At 40.3% G+C, this 26,597-nt stretch overlaps 2 protein-coding genes across 5 annotated transcripts; one reads left to right on the top strand and one right to left on the bottom strand.

Moving 5' to 3' along the window:
- Positions 1–71: 71 nt before the first annotated feature.
- Positions 72–13,404, bottom strand: cenpj (centromere protein J). Of its 3 annotated transcripts, none has more exons than XM_017430126.3 (19): positions 13,213–13,404; positions 12,379–12,798; positions 11,312–11,438; positions 11,000–11,185; positions 10,756–10,882; positions 10,506–10,611; positions 9,633–10,397; positions 7,425–8,214; positions 7,127–7,259; positions 6,735–6,900; positions 6,010–6,141; positions 5,368–5,502; positions 5,057–5,156; positions 3,335–3,486; positions 3,107–3,169; positions 2,675–2,815; positions 2,096–2,180; positions 986–1,106; positions 72–441 (listed from the first exon to the last, which is right to left on the bottom strand). In XM_017430126.3, the coding sequence occupies exons 2-19, from the start codon at positions 12,757–12,759 to the stop codon at positions 249–251; spliced, it is 3,903 nt and encodes a 1,300-aa protein (XP_017285615.1). In that variant the 5' UTR covers positions 12,760–12,798; positions 13,213–13,404; the 3' UTR covers positions 72–248. The 3 variants fall into 3 exon arrangements, with proteins under 3 accessions (XP_017285615.1, XP_017285614.1, XP_037832186.1); XM_017430125.3 differs by having other exon boundaries at positions 9,633–10,400; XM_037976258.1 differs by having other exon boundaries at positions 9,633–10,400; positions 12,379–12,875.
- A 323-nt stretch (positions 13,405–13,727) lies between these two features.
- On the top strand, positions 13,728–26,302 carry ttf2 (transcription termination factor, RNA polymerase II). Of its 2 annotated transcripts, none has more exons than XM_017430119.3 (23): positions 13,728–13,838; positions 13,997–14,102; positions 14,469–14,555; positions 14,654–14,723; positions 15,739–16,572; positions 17,033–17,156; positions 17,607–17,783; positions 17,869–18,026; positions 18,439–18,520; positions 18,932–19,057; positions 19,191–19,341; positions 20,902–21,007; positions 21,114–21,298; positions 21,545–21,698; positions 21,903–21,994; positions 22,368–22,453; positions 22,547–22,680; positions 22,772–22,951; positions 23,241–23,299; positions 23,513–23,666; positions 24,051–24,133; positions 24,466–24,540; positions 25,533–26,302. In XM_017430119.3, the coding sequence occupies exons 1-23, from the start codon at positions 13,811–13,813 to the stop codon at positions 25,675–25,677; spliced, it is 3,396 nt and encodes a 1,131-aa protein (XP_017285608.1). In that variant the 5' UTR covers positions 13,728–13,810; the 3' UTR covers positions 25,678–26,302. The 2 variants fall into 2 exon arrangements, with proteins under 2 accessions (XP_017285608.1, XP_017285609.1); XM_017430120.3 differs by having other exon boundaries at positions 17,872–18,026.
- Positions 26,303–26,597: the final 295 nt, after the last annotated feature.

The following is a 26,597-nucleotide window of genomic DNA, read 5'->3' on the forward strand; positions in this document are numbered from 1 at the left end:
ATAACATCTGAGAGTCCTCCTGTGTTCTTTCTTTAAATACTGATGAAGTTCAGCCCAGAGACACCTTTAAAGATGATAAATAAAATTTATTTTACAAAAACAATAAATAAAAAGCACTTCACACATTTCATACGGACAACTAACAACTTGTTTGTGTTTTCAATAAGTGAATTAAAGTAAAAGCACAGAATCAACAGGTGGACCAAAGGCCTCTCTCTTTGGGACAGCTTTGTCATTTCAATCGTGTTTTATGTCCGGTTGTCCAGAATGACGTTGCCATCTTTGTCTTTGACCCTGATCCGTCCGGTGGGGTAGTAGGTTTCTTGCCTGCCGTCAGTGTAGACAGTCTTCACCGTGCCGTCTGGATACTCCCGCCTTTTATAATCAGCTGTATGGACCTCCTTCTGACCCGTGTTGAAATGGATCTGTTTGGTGCCGTCCCTAAAGATAAACGGCGCCCAGTCAGAAGAAAAAAAATATTTCTACAAACATTTGCTGGTTCCTTTTCTCCAACATGCAGATGGGATTTGTCTTTTACATGTTTGTCAAGTCAGTGTTGTTGAAAGAAATGAGCACCCACTAAAATTAACATTTAGATGCACTAAACCAGTGGTCTCCAATCCTGGTCCTGGAGGGCCACCATCCTGCATGTTTTACTTGTTTCTCTGCTCCAACACACCTGATTTGAATCAATCGATGATTAACAGGCTTCTGCAGAACATGAAGAGGTAATTTAACCACTGAATCAGGTGTGTTGGAGCAGAGAAACAAGGAAAACATGCGGGATAGTGGCCCTCGAGGACCAGGGTTGGAGACCACTTCACTAAACTGACAGAAGAACAAAAAAGATCTAGTGCCTTCTACTATGGTTTAATGACTGAAGCTGAAGAGATCCCGAGGATCTCAACAATACTCTGAATACAATCAGATTTCCTAAACCCTTATCTGTCGCTTTCTGACGTGAGTGTAGCGTTTGTTGACTTACGGGTTGACCTGTATGACGGTACCGTCTGTCAGCACGCTTTCCTCCCTGCCGTCGGGGAACAGCGTCTTCACCGTTTGATCTGGAAACGTGATTTCCTTACGACCGTCAGGAAAATGTTTTTCTGGAGAACCAATAAATTATTATTATTACCATTATGGACTGTCTGCATATGAGTGTTTTCTTCATTACTAAATAGAATAAAACTACAGATTAAGCAGATGGTATCTAAATCCATTTATGTTACTCGTTAGATCTCACTACTGACCTATTTCTTTTCCATACTGAGGTAAAATCCTTCTTTGACCCATGCTGAAGTTGTGATACGTTTCATCTATGATTACTAACTAGTACTGTCTTTATGACCTCATGAGGGATCACTAGTGTTTATATGTCCATTATAAGACAGGACATTATGGTATGGCGCCGTCCATCTGTGGACAACTTCTTGTCCGAGCTCCAGCTCTGCAACAGTGTAATGTAGAAATGTCAAACTGCACATCTGGACACCTCATGGGTCAAGAAGGATCCCTATTGATTTCAAGGTCAAAGGTCACCCCTTTGTTTAAACCTTGTCTATGCTCCAGCTTCACACAGAAACGTCAAACCCTTTGTTCCCTATGTTGTGCCTACTGGCGAGTGTAGTGTGTTTTAGTCTTGTTTGTGTGAGGGCTGGGCCTAAAACGATGGATTTTCTCTGATATCAAATCGTAGAACCATTAAAACAGCCCCTTTATTATAACTCTGCTTCCTGTGTGTGAAGCTTGATTCAGTTAGTTTCTTTGCCATTTTATGTACGATTAAAAGTAATTACAGTAAAACAAAACTAGTTTTCTTGTTCAGAAGAGTATTCAATTTTAAGTCTAAAGTTTCAAACTTCAACACAATCAATTGATACTGGAGTCAAAAGATCTAAAATACAACAAGGCTGAACTAAACTTATTAGGAAAACCAGCCACACGAACTTCCCACAATGCTCTTTGTCTCTGCAGTGATACTAAAAGTCTACGTCATTTCTTAGAAACTGGAGATTCAAGTAAGAAACAAACTATTTCAACAGAAACCAAATACGGAGTAATGTTTTGTAAATCTAGGTTTCCTTTCTGTTCTCACCTGTCTGGTTGTTGGGAAAGTGCAGGACCTCCATCCCATCAGGGTACGTGATGTGTGTGGTCTGGGCCTCGGCGTAACAGTAGATCTGGGAACAAGCATGGTAAGTTATCTGAACATCTGTTCACAGTGTGTGCTTTTATTTCCCCATATCATTCATTCATTTTCTTTAATTATATAGATTTTTAAAATGAGCTTTTCGTGTCTTTTTGATGTGAACAGGCTACGATCACGGGAAAGTCTCATTGTTTCCTCCAAACATTTTTCAGGGATTTTCAGGGATTTTTCTTTAGCTTTTCCAGCATCTTGAAATGGTGACTAATTACACAAACCGTACATTACTGTGTATAAACTAATCTGAAATCTGTTATTGTTAGACAAAATCAAACTGTTTTATCTGAGCATTTATAAACAGGTGTGATATTAAAGCAAAGATTGAAATCTGACTTTTTTGTTCTATCGTTAAATTTGCCTGATTGTTATTTTAAAAGGGGACTGTTCATCTACACTCGAGCTTCCTCCAGCCAAGCTCAGCGTGGAGGGGACCAGAGTCCAGCTCTGTTCCAGGATGAGACGTCTCACCACTCTCTGGTCGGCTGTGATCTGTTTCGTGTCTCCGTTGAAGAAGGTGACCTTCGCCGAGAGCCCGTCGGCTGAGATCTCCTTCCTGGTCCCATTGGGGAAGACGATGAGACGATCTCCGCTGGCCAGAACCTTCTCTACCTGAAAGAATCAGAATGAGATCTCAGTAAAAACTCAAAACCCCACTCATTCATGTGTAAATCTATTGAGTATTATTAAATCGTGCACTGATTTAAATATCTGTCAGGACCCAACTGTGAAGAGCTCAAATTAATCTAATTATTAGACACATCAATACTTTGAAACCTGTACATCTGGAGCTTTTATATCTATGACACTGTAAAGTCATATCAGAACAACAATAAGCTTCTTTTTTCTCTCCTGCCTGCTGGGTCTCCTCTTTAAAGCCACCGCTCGGCTCTGATGCCCCACCTTGCCATCAGGGTGTGTGATAACTTCCACCTCACAGCTCTCTGCTTGTTTTGGGTCTGTTTTCTGTAAAGTGAACACATTAGGAAACAATGAAAAGTTGTTGTTTTTTTTAACAAATGTAGATAGATCTATCTGTGCCTGACTGAGTTCACCACACCAAACCCTACGTGTTTTTAAATCCGATGTCCTGTAAATATTCTGCAGGCGAGCAGGAATCCCGTCTCTTACCGGGGAACAGTTCTGTGAGCGGTCCTCGTTTGGTGGGTTTTCCTGATTCTGGCAGGCTCCTGGTTTCTCCTCTGTCCTTCTGCCACATAATGAGGAGGAGGACGATGAAGATCCTGACCCAGCGGACCATCTCAGGCTACTTTTTATTCCCGCTGGCAGACAGAAACAGAAGTGCAATGGTTTTTATACTGACTGAATGGGAGGATCGTAAGAAGTACACCTTTCAGGTTTGAAAGGTGAGGTGAGGCATAGTCAGTGAGTAGATCTCTTCTTACATCGTTTCTGTTCTGTGCGGATTTTAGTGGGTATGATTACCCAAATAATTAGTGCTTGATTTTGAATGCCTAATAATTCAGATTTTAACGATCACCTCTGTGCTTTGAAACTCCCCAGAGGAAGAATGAAAAAAACGAGTCTGTCCCGTCTGAATAAAGACCAACCACGCCAGTTTTCTTCACTCGCATCTTGTTCTATCATCCCTGCACCTCTTTATTAGAAAAAGAAGAAAAAACTGACACTTAAAATTAATTACTATAAATGACAGGAACCTGCACAAATAAAAATATTAATTTGCTTGAAAGTTAACAATTGATGTGGTTCCAGATGAGACTGTTAAACGTCATATTTACACGATTAACAGAGACTAATGTAATCCTTAAAGTGAAGAGATGTTTGGTAAATACAAGTTTGACTTAACTTTTCTTTTAATTTTTCTTAATCCAACTTCAGCTGTTGGCTCTAAACCCTTAAAATGGCTCAGTATGTTTAGGAAACTTCTGACTGGAACAAAATAAAGAAACAAACATCTCTTTGCAGGCTTCCTGTCCGTTTTTGTTCTTTTTTTTTTTTTTAATGTTACCTTTTAAAGACCAAAATGGTTTTGCCGCGTCATATTTACCCAATCTGACCATCTACACGCCTGAAAGAGCACCACCACGGTCAACCAGCCAGTTTCTCCCACATCTCTTAAAATCCTGATTTAAATCTGTGATCAGACTCACCTTTTAATTTACACTCATGTCAGACTACAGACTTGTTTTTTTTAAGGGATAAGACTTTAATATACCTCTCTACTTTTGCTGTGTTCTATATGTACTGTATATTTTTTCATTAGATTTTATGTTGGTTTTTTTGCTGTATTGACTGTAAAGCCCTTTGGTTTTCTCACTTTTTTTAAATGTGTAAAGTAACAACGCTGACATCGAATAAAGCCCATATTTCGGAGATTTGATTCTGCAGACCGCTGCCTCTGTGGCTGACACTGAAGCTATGCAATAAGGTGAACAAAAACAGCTGAACTGAAAACAGGAAAAAAATCTCTGGACTATAAACTAAACGCTTACAGAGGTGATTCTTGGTTAATCATTGTTGTTCAGCTCCCAACTCCAAGCCTTAACAACCTCAGACCCTCAGGCGGGACAGGTCTCGTCCCTCAGTTAATGTCTAAAGACTTGAAGTGACATTTGTTTAATTAGACAAACATTTTCCTTATTTTTGTAACTGTTTAGTTCATTGGACTTTACCCTGAGTGTCTAATTTTACCATTTACATTTCCTGTTCTCCCTCTAACCTCCATCAACTCATAATGTGATGCAGCAGAACTTGATGAGTCCCAAACCTCTGGGAGGAAACAAGTGTGAGTTTGAGCCAAGCCTTAAAGTTGAATGATTTATCTGTCGGTGCTGAAACAGTAGACACGTCTCAGTGAGAAGCTCTTTGTACCCGCGGCTCCTTGACAGACGTCCTTGGAGACACTCCTGGTGGCTGCAGCTGCACTGCTTCGTGGAGGGCTGTAGCTGCTTCCTCTGGAGTCAAGAGGACTCTGAAAACCAGAGTTTTCATGTTTTTAACCTGATGATTCTGCCATGAATGCGATTCCAAACTAAGTTCAAAGACCTATCTACAACAGGTAAGATATTAACTGTTCATAATCTTTCTACCAAACCCCACTTCAAAAGATATAAAAAGGTCTTAGCAAAAAATGTCATAACACAAAAAGAAAAACAAAAAGGAGAATAAATAGTCAGGCTTACTGCAAAGGTTACTCCTTTGGTCACAGACGGAGCATTATTCTCTGAAATTCTCCGACCCTCTTTAGTCTCAATGTCCTTCTCTGAGACGGAGCTTTTTTTCCAGGCACTGAGGCGCAGCTTTTCCAGCATCCGGATCTTAATTTGGTTTTAAAACAAATAAATAAATAAGCATATCTACCAACATGAAAGCAAATAATTGTCCACAACATGATCTGTTTATGAGCTCACGTAGGTTCACTTCGGTTTCCTCCCACAGACCAAAAACATGCATATTAGGTTAATTGGTATCTCTAAAACGTCCCTAGGTGTGAGTGTGAATGGATGTTTGTCTCTATGTGTCCCTGTGATGGACCCCGCCTCTTGCACAGCGACTGCTGGAGATAGACACCAGCTCCCTGCGACCCAGAAAGGAGAAGCAGGTAAAGAGAATGGCTGGATCTGTTTATGAGTGTGTTATTTGGACTGTGGCAGTCAGGGTGTCTTCACGTTTAAACCTGTGGACCACTGAACTGATGTCAGTGGATGAGGAATGACTTTTTATTTATGATCGTTTTATCTTTTGTCAGGAACTATTTTCTCTCAGGCTGTAGCTCAGACTACTTTCACGTATGAAGACCCGTCTGGACACGGAGTGCACTCTACCTCGTCCCGGAGAGCGCCGTTCTCCTGGTTGAGGGAGTCGATCTGTTGCCGCAGCCGGCCGTGTGTGGAGGCCCAGCGGCTCTCCTTCCTCCTCACTTCCTCCTGCAGGGAGCTCAGCTGCTGCTTCAACCACTGTTGTGAACGATTGAACACATTTCGCCTCATGTTTTAGGAGTTAAGTGAACTTCACAACTGTTGATGAACATGTACTGTTCACGGCAGGACAGTAAAAACACATCCAAACATCTGAACACAGCATTCAGCTATAAGCCGTTGGATTGGACAGTGGTGGCTCAGAGCAGGAATCAGAAACTGTGAATAAAGTTTGTAAAAAACAAACAAATGCAGACTGATGGCAGGAAAACCTCACTGGTTTTGTTTATCTGACTATAAAACAACTGATGTTCTGAGTTGGCAAACCTAATAGAACCTCACAATAAAATTCCTCTTAACCCAAGACTACAATAAGCTGAATTTACACAAAATATCATCAGCTGGTTTTAAAGTTTGAACAGAGAAAGAAAAAATAAATAAACTGAATGAATTTCTTTTGTGTCCATCTTAAACCTGAGATCACTGGAGGGTTGGTGACAGAAACACAAACCATCCCGTCAATTAGCAGCAACACTACATGTATGCAGCCATGTTTAATAAATACATAAAACTCATTAACACCTACTAATGATTACCCGCGGATACGGGGAAAAGGTTTTCTGTTTGCGAACCTGGATTTCCTCTCGCTCCTTCTTGTCGGGTATAGCTCTGGCGGCTGCAGCGTGTTTCTCGAACAGTTTTCGCTCCTTCTGCAGCTTTCTGTTTTCCTCCTTCTTGTATTCCTCGAACCTGGCCAACTCCTCGGCCGCTCTCTGCTCAAACTCCAAACGCTCTTTTCTGCAACGTACGGAAACGACACACGTGAGAAAGAACAGACAAGAAAACGTATTTCCTAAAATAATAATGGACAAATCCTAAAACTGGACTGACAGTCACAGTCAGAACCTGGATGAACTTCTATTTGCATTTATTAAAACTGAAGTTTTCAGGGTGTTGAAAATACTGATTCAGAAGCCCCTGGGTGAGTTTACGTGACTGTGAAAGTGCTTGACGTCCATCTCACCTGAGATCTTCCTGTTTTTTCTCGTTCTCTTGTCGAAGTCTGTTGAGCGCAGCGTTCTCTTTCTTAAATCGGTCGATCTCGATCTCCAGCTCAACCAGTCTCTCTCTCAGCTGTCTGGACTGAACCTGCTGGGCTGCGGACGAGAAGACACACAAAACTGAAAAAATATATATATATCACCAGAATGATCACAGTAAGCTGTTCAGATTTGGCATGTGCATATTAGAGCTAAAACAATATTCAAAAATATATATTTGTGAAAATAACCTAAAGCCTTCAAAGGAAGTGTCTGTCTAACCTGTGTCATCTTTTGGCTTCTCAGAGGAAGCAGAAGGACAAGGAAGAGGTGCATTCTGGGCTTTTGGCTTTAGCGAGGGGAACAGCCTGGTCATGAGTTGGGAAGCAGGTGGAGGATTGGGCTCTGGGACTTCATCAGACTCCACGGCTTTGCTCCTTGCCATTTTCCTTAACAGAGTCCTCTCCGGCGGTAAAGCCTCAGCGACTGTTGTCTTGGAAACTGGACTAAACTCTCGACACTCACTGCCTTTACCGGCAACAGTGTCGTCCAGGTCGTTCCATGTGTCGTCATCGTCAAACACAACTCTTCCCTGATGGCTGCCTCTGTCCTCTATCAGCGTGGAGTCTTCAGCATCATCGAGGACACCGTCACTCTGCTCGTCTTCCTCGTGAGCCACATCCGACGCCAAGTCCCTGAAGCTATCCTCATCCTGATAAGACCTCTTGTCATATGGAGGGTCAGACGTTGTAGGGAAGACAGCAGCGCCTTTGACCACAACGTCTTTATCTCCAAACTCAGAGCCACAGCCGGAGGATATGTCAGAGATCTCATGCTTGCCTTCTTCTTGGCTGCCCTGACCTTCCTCGTCGTCAGCGCTCACTTTCTCCTCGAGCACATCACTTCTCGTCCTCCTCACAGACATGCTTCCACACACTGAAACATCGCCGCGCGGATCACCGCTGCGCTTCAAAGCTTCACCCCTCGGAGGCGATTTAATGGGAGTGGAGGAGAGGCGTCTGGTGTGGAGCCCCACAGCAGCCTGCCGCTTCTGCTGGTCCATCTGAAGAACCTGAGAGCAGAAAGGAAAGACATGTTACAGCAGTCAACAGATCTGTTAGGTTTTAGTGTAAAGTACAGGGATAGGACTGAGGAAGAGCTTTTATCCGAAGAAAAACTAGATGGTCAACTTCTCCAAAGGTCAATTACTTCTATCTCCCACAGCAAACCAATTCATTGTTAATTAATTAGACAGAAACTTCAAACCAAATATCTATAGCTTCATTCTTCCAATTCAAAATAAATATTTCAGCTGCTCAGAAAGTCATTCTTCCCAGGGCAAATGTCACTTGTCCCATTTCTGGTCTTCAGCTGCAGATTCTTCCCAATGAGAATGAACATTGTGGATATTTAAAATAGAGATTTTACTAAAATAAACTCACATTTCAGACGTCTACATTCTCATTGTTACACCGGTTTCATTTTCGATGTTTCAAAGCAAAAAAGATTCCAACATATCTCTAAAATAACTCTGAATATCCAGAAATACATTTTAACTTGTAAAAATGTGACATCTGTATAAATTAATATGACAGGAAGAATATATAAGAAAGACAAAATACCAACAAAGCTCTAAGTGACTGGATGAGTGTATGTTTGACCTCTTGAGAGTAGCAGAAACAAGGTAAAGGTTTGATAGAAGGGAAAACAGCTGTGAGCAGAAACTACACTGATGTGAGCAGTGAAACGGATTTAAATAATCTAAATAATGAGATAAAATTTCCCTCCATGATGCGTCAAACTACATGAAGGAAAGAATCAACATAAACAATTCTAAGGCATATCTATGTCTTAAAGGGATTTGTTTTCTTGAATTTAGGTTAAATAAAAAGATTGCTAGGCAGAAAAATCTTCATCTGTCCAAATCTGAGAAAGAACACTATGATTAGCAATTATTAAAAGGTGGGGAGCAAATACAAGCAGGCAAAAACCTACAAGACATAATGCTTTAATTTGTCTCTGAAAGGCTCAAATTGTTATTTTGAAACTGACAAACGGTATCTCACTGAAGCCTCATTTAAAGAAAAGAGTCACTCTGACATTCCGAGGGAGGTGGGTTGTTGCAGGAAGACCACGTGATTAAAAAACAACTGTCAAAGTGCTCCTTTCTGAAAACAAATGGTGGTTCAGATTAGTTATTTTAAAAACTGTGACAACATACAGACTTCCTGAGGGGCTGAGAGTGTTGCTGACTGCTAAAGATTGACGTCAACACTCCTGAAACTTTATATAAACCATCATCAATCAATTTAATGATCAACTCTGACAGGTGGAATGGAATCACTGAGAAATTTTCTTATTTATGTACCATTAAAATAAAAAGACTATCAGTATTTCATAGGCAGATGCAAAAGAAAATATGATACGAGTGAAGAAAAATAAGAATTTTACACTGAACTAAAGCAAAGAGCGGTGATATGAATGAAGCACCTTCATGACAAAGGAAGAGTTGGACGAGAAGGACAGCTCCTCGGCAGCTTGCTCCAGAAGCTCAAACTCTCCCAGCTCCATGCTTTCCATCTGCCGGTCACATTCCCAGCGCTGGAGCTTCTCCTGGAACGATAACTCCAAGGAATCCAGAGGAGGTCCACCTCTCCCCTCGGGCCCAGTTCTTACCTGTGTTCCTTCCACTTTTGAAGCAGTACTCATCTCTTTAGCTACGTTACTACCAGCATTCCTGGGCCTTCCTAGAAAGCCCACCTGTTTGGTTCCAGGGTTCTGCTGCACGTTTGGACTGCAGTTCTTCAGAGCCTGAAATGACACACCCACTTTCTCTTTCTGCTCCTTAACTTGCTCCATTTGATGCTTGGCTTGTCCGTCCTCTGCTTCTGTTTGAATCGACTCCAGTGCTGAGTTTTGTCTTTGGTGACTTCCTAAAACTTTTGTCCGCGCCTCCTTACTCTCTGCTTTGACGCTGTGAGGTGGCAAACAGAGTCCCCTCTGTCGGTTCTCTTTGTTCAGTACGGCAGTTTTACGTTGGACGGGTGGCTGCGGGACGCTGTTCGAACTACCTTTCTGCATAAAAGCAGGCGCCGAGTTGCTGCGGGAGATGACTCTGCCTTGGGGTTGTACTTTGTCTTTCCTTGTCTCCACTTTTAGAGAAGAAGCTTTGTTGGTAAATCTAGAAAGGCCCTCGCCTCGCTTCAGAAAGGGTCTCTTGGGAGGGGCTTCTAGAGCGTCGCTTCTGTCTGACTTCTGCTAAAATGAAAACACAACGTCAGTGTTCTTCCTAAAACCACATTTAAATGTAAGACAGAATAAATTTCCACCACAGCAGTATCTATCTGATATATATCTTCTTACTTGTTGGTGTTGGGCAAACCTCAGCCTCTGTTCCTCTAGCCTGAGCTGCTCCTCCAGCAGCTCCTCAAACGTCTGCTTCTGCCCCCCGATACCCGGTCTTATCGGCCTGAAGAGGAGCCACAACAAACAAATAAGCAATCTCATAGTTTTTGAGCAAATATACTCAGATAAGACAGTAAACTGAGGAGCCGCATTGATGAATTTCATCTGCACCGTTTATACTATTTAGTAAAATACTAAATCTATTTACCTGTCACTGAAGACTTCATCTTGAGTGTTGATATCGTTTTCACTTCGCACTGCACCTTCAGGTTGTCTTAAAAAATCCCTAGCCTCAGTTTCCTCCTCTTGATCATCTACTGTGGAGTCCCACATATCTGGAAAAACATGAAGTGTAAGAATTTATCAGCAAAAGTAATCAAATTAATATCAGTCAGTGTGGTCAAAGTCAGAACTTGTGTATTATTTCCTCTTAAAAAAACACTATTTCTTACCCTCTTCCTCCTCATCATCATCATGATAATCTTGATGTTTGGACAGCTGGTTCTGTCTTCCTGCTGCTAAAAGCTGTTTTTCCTGTTGGAGGCCACAGGTTGTCTGTGTGATCTCGCTGCAGTTCACATCGGCATGGTGGTGGATCGTTTCTTCACCCCATTGTGTTCCCGAAGACTTTGAACTCTCTGCGTTTTGCACATGAGATATTAAGAGTCACTACAGCGCTCATTAAGCAACTGAAATGCATTTTCCATCTTTAGCAAAAAAGAATGATCAAATCTTTCGGTTATTTGAGTAATTCATTTGTTAACCTTTTGTGCAAATCTGGGATTCATTCATAATTCCCAGCAGCCTCAGATGCTCCTCCTGCAGGCGCAGCAGCTCCTCCAGCTGATGGCCTTTTAGCTGCTCATGCATGTGCTGCTGCCATCTTCTCAGCTACATGAATGCACACGACATTACACCGTCACTAGCAAAACCCCAACAGGTTTGTAAGTTGGTTGGTTTCAACGCAACTCATCAAGACATGTTTGATTACAATCTGTTTATCTGGGACCTCATGCTGCTACTAACTCCACCTCAGCTTAAAATGTTTACTTACTTTACCACCACAGTTACTACTTAAGTCTTCATCAAGAAATGGCCTTAAGTGTGGCATCCTTGAAATAGATGAGGAAGTCAAAGCAGTGCATGTAATGGAAGTGCGAGGGTATTAACCCTTTGACCTTCAGGCTATTTTCAGGGTAATTTCATGACATCTACTTTTAAGCTCTGATCTTTTTAGCGCTGGTTTTTATAAGGGCGTCGCAAACGTAGAACAGACTTGACCGACCTCCCATCATTTTCTTTTCACATCAGTCTTAAGAAAAATAAATACTCTATAATTATTAAGTCTGCTTTATTTAATCCTTAATTTCAGTACAACATGAAGCATAATCTCTTTCTTAAAATGGAGACAGCAATGCACAAATATTTGTGCAGAATGATTAGATTTTGCTAATTATAAATGATCTTTTTAACAGGTATTTCAGGGCACGCCAGAAGAAGAAATGATGATTTGGACATATAACGCATTTTTACCAAAAGCTCTAAGATAATAATTAAACATGACGGTTCCTAAAATGTACATTATTTACGACATTTGATAATATCCTAGTAAAGTGTTTGTAATAAATATGCAGTTGCAAGTTTATTTACATTTTAGTGCATGGACTCTTCTTCTACATGTATAAATATAATGTTTGATTAGAAATGTTTAGGTCTAAAAACTGCAGTGAATTTCTCACGGACCTTTGAAATTATTATAGAAACATATCATTGAAACTGATGATCTACAGCAACTAAATGATCATTTAATTAGGTCGAATAAAGCCCTCACCTGTTCCAGCTTCATAGTAAGAGGCAGCTCCTGTGTTTTGCTTGTCATTTCATTCAAAATGTCGAGCTGTCCGTCTGAGCCCCTCTCTGCTGCAGGGTTCAAGCCGCTCTCCGGCCTGTCAGTCCCAGCCAGCCCTCCTCCAAGCGGCCGTCCGGGTCCGTCCACATCCAGGCAGCTGCTGTCCGCGGAGGCTGGCAGAGGGGCGAAGTCGGAGGTGAAGGAGTCGTCGGGCTGCGGCGGCGGGGCTCCAGAGGCAGAGACGGCTCGTAAGGATCCGGCCAAATCCGGGGAGGGGTTGAGGATCACCCCGGCTCTGGTGCTGCTCGGCATCCACCGGGCCAAGAAATCCGCCTGGGAGTACAGCCCGGCTGGTGATGACATGATGATGCTGGCTCAGGCGTTTCAGTCAGTCAGGGGTTGCTAATCCGGGATTTGAACGACAGATTAAGGGTTGATTTCATTATGAAGAGGCACTTTCTAACACGCTCTTTCTGGTGCTAAGGTCCAGGTAAAAGACAGATATGGAAGGGTTAAGGAATATTATCATTTCGTATGTAAATCTGGCTTCACTTTAAAAAGTTTGTTAAGTATCATAAATTTAATATTACTGCATGGGAACAGATAACATCAAATGAGTGTGGCAGCTATGTAATGTAATGTCTCGCGGTTCAACCACACGCCTGCTTTAGTGATCTAAACATTTCATTAAAACGTCATAACAGTTAAAAGGCTTGAAGCTGGCAGCTTGACACTAAAAACTAAACGCTTGTCACCCCAGTAAACAAGAAGTAAATTCACAAAATTAATAAACATGTCAAAACACGTCGAAATTACCTGTAACGCAAAAGGAAAGCCGCCTTACAGTTGCGAAGGAAAATGTTAAACAAATATAACAAACAGAACTTTCGAAACCTGCCGCCATGTCAAAACAAAGCCCGCGAGAGCTAACGACTAATGGTGCATTGTGGGTACTGTAGTTTCATTCCTAATTTCTTAACTCCCCATTTTTTTGTTTGTTTTACATTTATGATCATTAAAATTATCTATGTGAGTCTTATTGTTCGAAAATAATAAAAGCAAAAACGTTAAAAAAAAGGTTTTTCTATTGAAAAAAACCGTCTCCGTACTGTATCCGGTTTAACCGAACAACCTTCTAACAATTTCAAAATAATGATCGTAAAATAATTTTTAAAGTATATCGTTAAGTTTCAAATTTTCTGCGTATTAATCTGACGGGCAAATATTACTTATATACATATAAAACAAGTCTTATTGAAAATATAGCTAAATTTAATTATCTAACTAGAACCTAAACTTTTATACTGATATGTGTAAACCGGAAGTACTCTCTGAGCATTGCGATTGGTCAATACGAAAATACAAAATTACACGACGTAGACGTTTGAGGAAATGAAAAGAAACCTTTGAGAAAATGGAAAAGGTTTTGTGTAATGTACACGGTAAGTGTAAATAATGAATTGTTTGTTATAAATGATAAACCTACGAGTTGTGTTTGTTTTCAGGTGTTAATTTTATGTTTTGCTCCTTGAAACACAAGGGATATTCATGTTCAGAAATGTTCTATGATTTGCTGATTAATCGTCTATATCCTCCCCAGGCACTGTGTGTATGTTAAAAACGGGTGTAAAAGATGGACCAAATAAAGGCAAGAGTTTTTACGTCTGCGTTGACAACCAGGGCTGTGATTTCAATCAACAGGCCAGGTATAAATGGACAAAGATTTGCCACAATGAGCCCTTGCGTATTGTACAATACAGACAATATCCAACAATTTCACATCTCAGCGTGGATATATAGAACCCATCTCCCGTTTCTAAAGAGCTGTTTGAACTTGTAACTATTATGTGCAAATAATGATGATGATTTGAGTTTTGTTTTTTGTTTTTTCTGGTAAAGTTTGAACTATTTCTAGGGTCTTTCTTACTAGTAGTTTAACTTTTTAAATGCTGGACCTGAAGTTGGCAGTGATATTAAATGGTATAGCACATAATTTAACTGACAAAACAAGCATTTTGCAGAGTCATGGGGTCTTTTTATCTGAAATATCAATATCCTGTCGTCTGCTGTAGTATGTCCCCGTCCCACTGCCTTCTCCATGAAGACTCTGTGGTGGAGCTTCAAGCTCTCAGCTACAGTCAACAACAGCAGAGCCACAGGTGGGTGCAGGAGGATTGATTTAAGTTACTAAATACGAAGAGTTTTCTTATTACACTGTATATGTAAGTTTAACTATCCATTTGGGACTTTTTTTCAGGCTGTACTACAGATGTGGTGTTGGTAAAAAATCAGGGCAGAGATGGTGTGGAAACGTGCCATGGACTGCAGTAAGATTTTGCACAATCTCACCACAGACACATATATTTTTGCTATTACTTTGTCGGGGACTGGTTAGTTCTTCATCGCAAATGTTTCCAAGGTATCTATAAAAAAACAGATAGAGAAAGAGCGCATATGTAATAAAAACTGCTTTCATTATAAACTTCAAATTCCTTTAAGGAATCGCCCACTACTTTTTATCCAGCCATCTATTTTTCTTTACTCGCTTTTCCTCTTCGGGTCGCGGGGAGCTGGTGTTTATCTCCTGCAGTCACTGTGTGAAAGACTGGGTACGCTAGTCCATCACAGTCCACCACACATAGAGACAAACAAAACAAACAACCATACATACTTTCACTCACGCCTAGGGACAGTTTAGTTACCAATTAACCTAACATGTATGTTTTTGGTCTGTCAGAGGAAATCGGAGTGGCTGGAGTAAACCCACATGTCCACAAGGAGAACATGCATACTCCGCACAGAAAGGCCAGAAAGTGGACCTACAACCTTCTCTCTGTGAGGCGGCAGCTCTAACAACTGCGCCGCTGTGTCACCCCCATTGCCTTTCATGGCAGAGTTTTAGATTAAGATCACTTTATGCTGAGAAGTGAAACCTTAAAAGTCGTATTATCCACAAATTGTGTGATCTCATGCTCAGAGTGTACGTTAGGGATTACTTTCAGCTACTGCCTCACCAAATGTTAGCTCAATATCTGAGTTAGATACATTTTTGTGTTTGCTAAGGTCAATTAGCTGCAGCAGCCATCTTGAATAAAGTTGATTTGAAAGGTTGTAGATGTACATCCATTGATTACTTTGAGATTTTCAATAAAATCCAACCAGTGGTTCATGATATATTTCGCTCACTCAGCAAACAAAGAAGCACACACACACATAAACAATAAAAAATTAATTGATCAGCCAATAAATCATTATGAAAACTTTTATTAAAACTAATATATTTATCTGATCTTAAATTTACTGGCATTTATTCTTAATGCATGTTGCCTTAAATCATTGCAGGTGGAAAAAGAAAAGAGAACCCCTCTCTCTGACACACAACTACAGCCTTCCTGCCTTCCACATGTCCGAAACCCCTTTAAGGCTCCCAGCAAGACAGCCAAAGACTCTGAGTGGAGAAAAACGCAGAGTGGTGGACCTGAAGAGAAAGATGTGCAGAATAAAAACTGTGAGACTAGCTGTAAAGCTGAAGGAAGAGAAAATTGCCAAAAGGAAAATGTGGAGGGTGCAGGAGTGGGAAACAAAGAAGAGGAAGGGAAGGTGAATACATCTGATACGTATCAAGGTAAACTTCTTCCGTTGGGAATGAAGTTAAAGAAGAGGATTACAAGTGAGGACAGCAGCATTTCCAAACCTGCTAGTGATGTTAAAATAACTTCTAAGATCCAAGGCGAGGCTAAGGAGAAGTCTGCAGAGCAGAAAGAAGCAGAAAAAAGTAGTTTGACACTCAGCATCCACATTGATCACTCCAAGAAAACAAGTCAAACCTCCTCAGATCTTCAAAGAAGTGTGCCACAAAAGCCAGCCAGTGGTGACACCTGTTCTGTGAATCGAAGCGAGCCGAAGCCGCAGGAGAGTTCAGTGAGACCTGCACCCTGCAGAAGCATCCAGGCTTCCAGAGACTCCAAACAAACAGAAACCCACAAAGATGATGATGATGATGATGATGATGATGATGTAGTGTTGGTGTCAGTGAAACCTGCAACTCAGAAAACTCCCCCTGTTACTGCTGTCCAAAAGACCATAACCAGCTTCCCTGGGTTCAAGTCAGCTGCTCAGGTGGGAGATCCTAAAGGGATGCATAGTCTTCTCAGCGCACAGCTCAAACAGAGCAAGGTTAGTTTGGGGCGGGGCAGTCAGTGAATCTTTAGAGCGTCAGGCTCACTGTATTTGATGTTGTATTTAATAAATAAATCATAACAAAGAGGTGAACGCTTATAGTCATTAAACATGACTTTAGTACTTTTGTTCTCTGCTGGTGACATTAACCACACAACATTCCTGCTGCAGTCTGATGCTAGACGGATTTTCATTATAACACATTTCATAAAAGTTGAAGGAATGCATATTGGTCACTGCCTTGCACACCAAAGTTTGATAAATACAGGTCTTGCTCTATCTGTATGTGTTAAGAATGACTTCTACCAGACCAAATTTGAGTTTAATATCTGTAAAAGTGTAACCATTTTTCTGTTTTCTGATGTCAGTTACTGACTTGCGAAGCACTGAATCAGAGGACTCCCTTGATTTTTTCTTCTGTGTCTAAATTTTCATTTGCATCTGCTTCCGTGATAAGGCCACGCTGTCTTCGGTGAATGTGGCAGCTCTGCCAGACAAAGGGGAGAGGTTAAAGACGCAGGTTAAAGAGCTGGAGGACGCGCTGGAGTCTCTGAGCCTCGCTGCTGCTGCTGCTCCGTCTGGTGAGAGTTGGGATGCACCAATGGGATCGTTTTATTGCTTTCTTTGGATTTTACATCATTTCAATGCTTTTGTAAAGCATTTTAGCAGTAGCAACAACTGTCTTACTTTGCTCTCTAATTAATGTGGCCACAGGGAAGCTCCTAACAATTAAAGCCAACAATGAAAACGGTTCATACAGGGATCGTTCCCTAACGTGTTGCAACAAAAGTGTGGGTCTCCTGAGTTCTCACAATTAACTGATGAAAACCTATAAATAATAACCAGATTCATGCACTGAAAAGAACAATACACAACGGTAAAACAACCTCATTTAGACATAATAACTAAACAAACATAAATTACAAATGTGTGAGACAAGCTGATCTCTTATAACCTGATTAATATGGTGAGCTTGTTGGATTGAAGTTTGTGTATTTCTGTTCACTGCTGCTATAATGTACATGTTTCAGAGTCTGTGGGTGAGTCTGACAGCGTTAAATCGGGTGTCACAAACACCAATTTGAACCCATTCAGCCGGCAGGGTGGTACCATCCTGCTCCCCTCCCCTCCAGTACCGAGCCCCTTCCAACACCAAGCCTCTGGCAGCTCTCTGGGTCTGAGTCAGGGATACAGCCACATGTTTGGAGGTAGAGAATATAAGGATTTCTTTGTTGTTGCTGTTGTTTTTTGACATGTCTTCTGTCTATAAGACTTTGTTCTATGCATTTCCAGTAGATCCACAGATGCACACCTATTACGGTGGCAGGATGACGTCCAGTCGTCTGCTGGAGGTCAAGAACGCCACATGTGAAGCCATCGACCATCTTCACAAATCTCTGGAGTCCTGTCCCGACCCTGAGGCCGAGGCTCCCGACCCCAGCGGCATCAAGGTGTCGTACTCCATCAGTCACTACTGTAATTTCTCCGCAGTCAGTCGCTGATCAAATCTAAAAAACACTTCAAATCTGGCAAAATGTCAGTCACTTGTCCTTCATTCTGGTGTATTTTTACACTGGGATTGACACTTCCTGTCTGCATATCTGTATTTACCTAAGTTTGGAGCCCTTTGACCTCAATAAATCAATTGTTTAACTGGGACATGGTTCTGCTGCACACCATGAAAGCAGAAGAAGATTCATGGTTAAGTCTAATATTTTGGGTTTCTGTGCACTTTTATTTATATTTGTATAGTGTTCAAAGATGCTGTTTTTGTCGTAGGACTTTTGACCATTTGCACCATTCTCCTTTTTTGGGTTATTCTGTTTCAGTAACACTGTTTTTTTGTTATTGGCTGCTGCTCAGGTGTCACTTTTAGCCCATCAGAGGAGAGCTTTGGCTTGGCTGCTCTGGAGGGAAGCACAGAATCCATGTGGAGGAATTCTGGGTAAAATTAATTTTATCTCTTTAATTTATGTTTATCTGTAATCTTTATTCAAATTGTAATATATCATTCATATGTACTTTTATATTTAATTTCATATGTTCATTTTAAACACCTTGATGTGACAGTAAAGTCTTTTTAAATATAGAAACTTTTCAGAAGGTTTGGGTTCATCTATGGCTTCATCTAATGTTTTTTTCAAGTGCCAAAAATAAATAAAATTCAAACGTAAGCCCAGTCAGATATTAGTCAGAATACAATTTTAAAAAAGACAAAAAAAGAACTAAATTATACTGAAATTGTCATTGCTCCCAGTTTGATTGTGGAGAATCGTCATACATTGTTGTGTATCAGTGAAGCGCCACATTGCAGTGTTTGCTTTTATATTTTACACTTGTTACTCTTTGGGTACAGCGGATGACATGGGTTTGGGAAAAACCCTGACCATAATTTCTCTAATTCTGGCGAAGAAGATAAAAGCTAAAGAGGAAGAAGAAAAGAAGGAGAAAGAAAAGCTAGAGACCTGGTTGACCAAAGCTGGTAATGAAAACATTTTATCACTTATTTTTACTCTGTCACAAAACATACAGCCAACTGAGCCCAGTAATTTTATACCACTCATTATTACACAGTGCTTAAAGTTTTTATGTTTACTTGTTTGTTTACCATCCAGACTCGGGCATTGTTTCCTCTAAGAGCACTTTGATCATCTGTCCTGCCTCTCTGATTCACCACTGGAAGAACGAAATTGACAGACATGTGAAGAGAGGAAAGCTAACTGTGTATCTGTACCACGGCGCCAACCGCGAGAGAAGTGCCAGAGCGTGAGAACCACACACGCATAAATACGCAACAGCGAAGAAATTCAGATAAAAATGAGAATTTCAAAAAGTGACAAAAATCTTTAAACGTGCAGAGTTCACATTTCTTTTTCTATGAAACGAAAAGCCCAGTGGTTCCACCTTGTACAGTAGACATTAGGTGTGAATTAGAGACACTTGGTAAAACATTTTGTTAACTTAAGTAAGTTTTAAAGGAGTTTATTTAAGTAGCTTGGTGGTCAGTGTCGAAGTCTTATAATCCTGAGGCTGCAGGTTTGAGCCGGCAGGGCATCTGGCGTAAAAAAAAAAAAATTGCCAAATTGTTTGTGCGAGTTTGCTCGCTGTGGCAACCGCTGAAGAAGGGGGCAGCCGAAAGAACAATAATGATATTTAATTGAAGATTATTTATCACAAAAGCATGCTGTATGCAACTTGTCAGCGGAGTTAGCCCAGCCCTAAAGTTTGTTTTTTTTCCCCCTTTTTTTTTTTTCTTTGTACTCAAAATGGTAACGTAATTTTACAGAACGAATATAGTTTTATTGAAGAAAACTAAAACCCTGATAAAACTATAAGTTTATAAAATACATTTAAACAGGGGTGTTTTCTGGTATTTGTCTTTGTATACAACAGAAGAAACAAAAATTGAGGAGAAAGATTTTTTGTTTAAAGCGGAAGCCAGAGAAAGTGATCCATATTGTGCTCCTGAACTGAACTGGACTGGATTTGTTGGGCTTTTTTTTTTGTCACTGAGTGTTATGGGTGCACTTTTACTGAGTAATCTACAAAATAACAACACAAAGCTTTGGGTTTAATCTGTTTTAAATCCTCCCACAGCAGCATTGAACACAACAGCAGAACTTCCTTCATTCCTTCACAATAAAAGTCTCAAACAGACACATACTGTTGATTTTAAAATGGGCTTGAATCATCTGAAACTTAAAATGAGCTCACATTATAATTATTATTGTTCTCCAGTAAAACTCAATGCTTTTGGCAGACTTCTTTCATCTCTACATCTCAACATTATTCTCAACAAAACAACTTGAATCTTGAAACTGAGAAAAATCTTCCTTGTTTTTTTTCTACTGACCCTAATACACTAATGTAGTACATGGTCTGTTTAGTTTGTTTTTTATGTATTTGGGGTACACAGAAAATACAAGACTGAGCACCATTCATACATTTACAGCCTGAAATCTCCTGTAAATGTATGGGAAACCTCACATTCAATTGGGCCCCAAAATTTGGAATATTTAAAATGTAAATTATGAAGGAACTTTTATAACCACAAAAAGTTTATTTTACACTAATAAACTATTAGAAACAGTCATAGCTATTGTATCATCTTGTGTGTATTAAACTTTGGTTTTACACTCATCACCAGCTCTTGTCTTTTACATGAAATTTATTTGCTTTTGTAACGTTTGAGTATCAAACCTTCGTTGGCAGCATTTATAAGAGCGGGGAGGATTTTGAAAGACCTGCTCTTTCCTCTTTTTCATGTTTAAAAAGCAAAAGCGCTTGAATACCTCCAAACTAAAATAATATGTATTTGTCCATCAGGCTGGCAGATTATGATGTGGTAGTGACCACATATAGTTTGGTCTCAAAGGAGATCCCGGTCCAGAAGGAGGAGGCCCATAACCCCAGCAAAGACCTGGATCATGTGGTAAATACAGGAAGCAAGTCGGATTAAAACAAGTATAATAAATGGATCATATTCATTGAAACGAAAACAACTTAAAGCACACTCCTGTCATGTTTTTTTTTTTCAGCCATTGCGCTCAGCTCCTCTTCTGCGTGTAGCCTGGTCTCGCGTGGTTCTAGATGAAGCCCACAACATCAAAAATCCAAAAGTGCAGACCTCCATGGCGGTCTGTCAGCTGAGGGCCTGCGCTCGCTGGGCTGTCACCGGCACGCCCATCCAGAACAACCTGCTGGACATGTACTCGCTGCTGAAGTAAGTCAAAAACACAGGAAACACAAGGTTTTAAAAGTCACCTGGCTTCAGCTTAACTTCAGCATGTCTTCAAACTGGACATGTATGGTTCTTAGTCAAGCAAGAGGGTATGAAGAAAGTGCACCTTTTTAGTTATCAACCCCCAGAGAATCAAAATCTCCTTTCTGTAACAATTTAGAAGAACTGATTAAGTCAGCATGGTTTAAGAAAGAAAGTCTGTTCATTGATCTTTTTTTTTTTTTTTAGGTTTCTGCGTTGTTCTCCGTTTGACGAATACAAACTCTGGAAAGCTCAGGTAGACAACGGCTCCACAAGAGGCAGAGAAAGACTCAACATCCTGACGAGGAGTCTGCTGCTGCGACGAACCAAAGGCCAGCTGGACTCTACAGGAAAACCTCTGGTAAAGACACACACTCACCCCTGCCTTCAACATGTGCTTTTATTGCAACATCAATAAGACTCCAACACTCATCTTTCATTTTAGTCTGTAAATGGTGGCAGGGTATCGACTAGCCATGATGAGCTTGTTCATTTAAAAATAATAAACAATTCATTTCAGTGTTACTGCGATGGAGTACCTAAGGAGAAGTGTTGAATGTTTCAGGTGTCTCTTCCTAATCGGACCTGTGAGGTGCATCAGCTCAAACTCTGTGAGGACGAGCAGGCTGTGTACGATGTGGTGTTCGCACAGTCCAGGTAAAATAACCCACAATTCACGAGAGAACTCTTCTTTTGTTCTTGTTACTCTGTTGTTCCTGCAGTTTAGTTTTATTTTGTAAGTTCAAATAAAGCTATTTAATTTGTTGCTTTCAAATCACCTTTTAGTTTAAGCAATGCATGATCATTTTTTTAAAAGAATAGGACGTATTATTGGACTGCAGTTTGAGGTTTTATTGCTGTTAGGATGGTAACATATACGATAGGAGCTCTTAATAAACTGTCACATTTTGATAGTATTTCAGCTGCTTTTGTCTTCAGCTCATCAACTCTTCAGTTTTGTTGTCGTTTTAATAGGTTTTTGTGTTTTTTGACGTGACAATAAAACAATGACAAAAGCCTTTTCCCCTAGATCTACACTGCAGAACTACCTGAAGAGACACGAAGGACATGATTTGGACAAGGGAAGCACTTCCACTTCAAATCCGTTTGACAAAGGTTAGACAGCATCTTGTTGTTATCCTGTGTACAGATTAAGTCCATGTTTTTCTGTTCTTTTCTATGTGTCGTTGGTGTTTCCTCTCACTGCAGTGGCCCAGGAGTTCAGCTTGTCCCAAGCTGTTCCTGCTGCTTCGAGCTCACAGCAGCCATCCAGCACTGTCCACATCCTGTCCTTGTTGCTGCGCCTCCGGCAGTGTTGCTGCCACCTCTCACTTCTCAAAAAGGTGCGCGCACATTTGCCGACTCTTATCAAGCTTCGATAAAGATGCTTCACGAAGGCAGCACTCGCAATTTCATTTCTTCTTTCCTGTGCAGACACTGGACTCGACGGAGCTGCAGGGTGATGGGATCGTCCTGACTCTGGACGAGCAGCTCAACGCTCTGTCGCTCTCCTCCAGCCCCTCGCCATCAGGCCCCGACCCTAAAGACACGGTGGCTCTAAATGGCACACGCTTCTCCTCGCGGCTGTTTGAAGAGAGCAGTAAGAGCACCAAGGTGGGTAACTAGTAGATAGTACCCTAACAAGACATTTACTCCCTCAGTGCAAAAAATATGATCTATTGACAAAACTAAGAGCAAAAATACATGTTAAATGATAAGAGATTGTTAATAAGTTACTCGTATGACTTCGTCATCAGCCAGGTGGCAATATACTACACACAAAAAAATTTTCTTTCATGATGGATAGAATTTAGATTATGTTTATATTTATTAATTAAAAAATGTGTTTTTCTGTGTCGTTTTGATTAAAATAATTTAACTGCTTCTTCTAACAAAAATTTAGATTTCTGCGATCACCTCTGAGTTGATGGTAATCAGAGAAAAGAATGACAATCAGAAAAGGTAAAACAACTTTTTTGTTTTTAAGAACCGAGTTGCACTAAAAGGTCTTCTCGGAATCATCATCATAGTCTGTTTTCATAAAAGTGTTGATTAGTACTGCTGTACGGTACAGATAGTTGAATTGTTGATATAAATATTAAAAAATGACTCGCCTGTACAGTCACCTTCACATGACTTGAAAGGGAATTTACTGACCTGTGACTTGTTGCACAGTGTGATCGTGTCGCAGTGGACCAGCATGCTCAACATCGTGGCGGTTCACCTGCGGCAGATGGGCGTCAGATACGGAGTCATCGACGGGACCGTCAACCCCAAGCGTCGCATGGACTTGGTGGAGGAATTCAACACAAACCCAAAAGGACCACAGGTACGTCTCAGCCAAATCTGACCTGATGAGCATTAAAACAAAACATTATAATGACGACTTAAACCAAGGAGGAGAACCATTCGAAGTTCAACAGTGACCAGATTTTCTGCTGGTAATAAATGTTTGTACTTGTAAGACATTAAGACACCCCACATTAAAAATGTTTATAAGTCTCATTGTCGACAAGTACAGGAGCACTCGTATATTGGTAACACAATACACAATTCTACCACAGCAAACATCAGGAAAAACAGAACTTTTGAAATTATTTTATACAGTATATACATATATAATCTATTGAATGATTTTTAATAACAAACAGTGACAGTGATAGTCATTTTTTTTCTTTATGAAAAAGCTCCAACATTTTTCCTTTTCCAAAAGGTGATGCTGGTTTCTCTTTGCGCTGGAGGGGTTGGACTCAATCTCATCGGTGGCAATCACCTCTTCCTCATTGACATGCACTGGTAAGATTCAACAGGCCAATATGGAGCATGTACCTAACAAGAAAATATAGTCTGTTTACATTTAAAATCTATTTTCAGTGGAAATGAGCACTCTTAAAAGTTTATTTTAAATGTGACTCTCAAATTTAAGTCAACTTGCAAAACACAAAGAATAACTGTCTACTGTCTTACAATAAACCAGTTAAAGCAAGTAACAAATCTATTTTGTCTTTTCTTTGTAGGTAAAATTTATGAAAAACACATGTAAAAAAAAAAAATGTTGGTAGCTAGGCTTACAGTATAGAAATGCCAGGGTTTTTTTTTACACCTCTGTCTGTTAAACTATCTGACAGGAACCCAGCGCTGGAGGATCAGGCCTGTGATCGAATCTACAGAGTTGGACAAAGGAGAGACGTCACTATTCACAGGTAGAAAATCAGTGGAGTCTATGGCCAGGTCCCAATACTCACACTTCCACCCTCGTTCCACCCTCATGTCCTTCAAATGCACGTTCAGGCTGAAGGGTTTGAGTGCGTAGTGTGTCCCAATTCTCAGAAGTGCTCTTTAACCCCGCCCACTTTGCATACCACATCCGCCCTCTGGCTAAGCCCACATCCAGGCGGACTTCGGCAAAGTATTTACCCACAATTCACTGCTGCATGTGATGTTTTGAATTTCTTTTTAATTATCTTTATTGATAATGAAAAGGTTTTGAATTAAACGGCAGAAATATGGCAGTGGTGACAGAGCAAGCTGCGTCTGTCACGAAAAAAGCAGTTTTTAAATGTAAAGTATTGAAATAATGCTTGTTTCACTCTGCTGTACATGTGTGAATACTATCAAACTTTGCTCTGTATTCAACAAGTCATAACAAAACACATTTGAACAGCCAAATATCTCCTGCAATGACTTTGGAAAGCAAAAATACCTACACTATACTTTTAAAATCGTACTGGCACCTTCTAAAAATACCAAAACAGCGACCGGTCCGCCATGTTGGATGTCACAGTTATGACGCAGAGTCAATGACATAACCTGTACTGTCCCAATTCTCCAATTTCTGCATGCTTGTACCCTGCGCACACGAACCCTTATGTGCACTTCGACTGAGTACACACTTCATAGAGAGGTGTAGGATGTAGTACGGTTTGGTGCGAGTATTGGGACCAGGCCTATAAATCACTGTCAGAGTACTTCATACCATGCTACTGGTACATTATAAAGTGACAAGATATAACACCAAGAGAGGCTTTATCTCTGCAAAACAAAACAACCAACAAACCAATAAATCACAGGAAAAAAGTGTTTAGAGTATATAGCCTTCACTCTGAATGCATCTTTGTTGGTATTACTACTGAAGTCATTAGTATCTACATACTGGATGTCTTTGTACTAATGTTTGTGTAATGAATGCCAACAGGTTTGTGTGTGAAGGCACAGTGGAGGAGAAGATTTCCACGCTGCAAATAAAGAAGAAGGAACTGGCCCAGAATGTACTTTCAGGAACAGGAAGCACCGTGTCCAAACTCTCCCTGGCTGATCTCAAAATCATTTTTGGGGTTTGAGAGATGAGAGCTTGAAGACTGGTGCCACCTTTCTAAAGCCCATAGCTATTTGTGTTTTACGTATTAAAGTGCACCTCTGAAAATCTTGAAATAGAGTTACCACATTACCATCTATTACCACAAGACACTAGTAAGTTTGCCCCGATTTGTTACTCCAAGCTGAAATTGGTTACTTGCTGATCATCAGTTTGCTTCATTGTCCTTCTCATCACTTGTGTTGAGATACTTCAATAGGCTGAAACATTTACTTATAGCAAATACTATTACAGAAAGACAAAAAGTCTGTATCTTTTATTTGAAGCATGTTTTCTGTCTGAGATCAAGTGTAAACACAAAGGTCAGCTAGTCGTAATTATTTTTATGTAGGTCTTGAATGATTTCATCCTAGATTTTTTTCTTGTATTTAGTTTACGAGAGTGCACTTAAGACAATGTTTCTTCCATATATGGTTGACCTCTGTTAGTGCCAGGAGATTGAGTCTTACTTTACACTTATTTACAAATGACTGTTTAATTTTATTGTCTTTTATTTGTATTCAAAATATTTTTGAATAATTAAATTTAGGTCATTGAATTCGTGAGTGTGTTGTGCAATAAATTGACATAACTATTGCAAATGTACATTACATTGTCTTTAAAGTTGATGTGTTTCTGGATTTGTGCCTTCAGGAGCTCTATTGGTTTTACTAGGATGCTTTCAAGGAACATCGAAATTTGGGGTACTTTACTTTTGATATAATAAAACTGTGGACCGTTATCATGACACAGACAGTAGTATCAATACTTTTAGTTTCACAACACGTTATTATCTTATGTATTAATAAGACATCCAGGTACCATACACCCCCCGTTTTAACAGTTAATATAACAAGCTTGTTTTCTGTCTATAAATATTTACCTTCTTTGGTTTTCGTCATTTAA

This window comes from Kryptolebias marmoratus, linkage group LG6 (assembly GCF_001649575.2).
Source record: "Kryptolebias marmoratus isolate JLee-2015 linkage group LG6, ASM164957v2, whole genome shotgun sequence".
Classification (NCBI taxonomy): Eukaryota; Metazoa; Chordata; class Actinopteri; order Cyprinodontiformes; family Rivulidae; genus Kryptolebias; species Kryptolebias marmoratus.

Excerpts from the sequence above, each read along its gene's own strand:
- cenpj (XM_017430125.3), bottom strand. The coding sequence starts at position 12,759 with ATGTCATCACCAGCCGGGCTGTACTCCCAGGCGGATTTCTTGGCCCGG. Across the intron at positions 3,487-5,056 it reads CGTCTGTCAAGGAGCCGCGG|CGGGAATAAAAAGTAGCCTG; the intron begins GTACAAAGAGCT and ends TCTGTCTGCCAG. Across the intron at positions 442-985 it reads ACCGTCATACAGGTCAACCC|GGACGGCACCAAACAGATCC; the intron begins GTAAGTCAACAA and ends GTTTATCTTTAG.
- ttf2 (XM_017430119.3), top strand. The coding sequence starts at position 13,811 with ATGGAAAAGGTTTTGTGTAATGTACACG. Across the intron at positions 21,008-21,113 it reads GCAAAGACCTGGATCATGTG|CCATTGCGCTCAGCTCCTCT; the intron begins GTAAATACAGGA and ends TTTTTTTTTCAG. Across the intron at positions 24,541-25,532 it reads AGAGACGTCACTATTCACAG|GTTTGTGTGTGAAGGCACAG; the intron begins GTAGAAAATCAG and ends GAATGCCAACAG.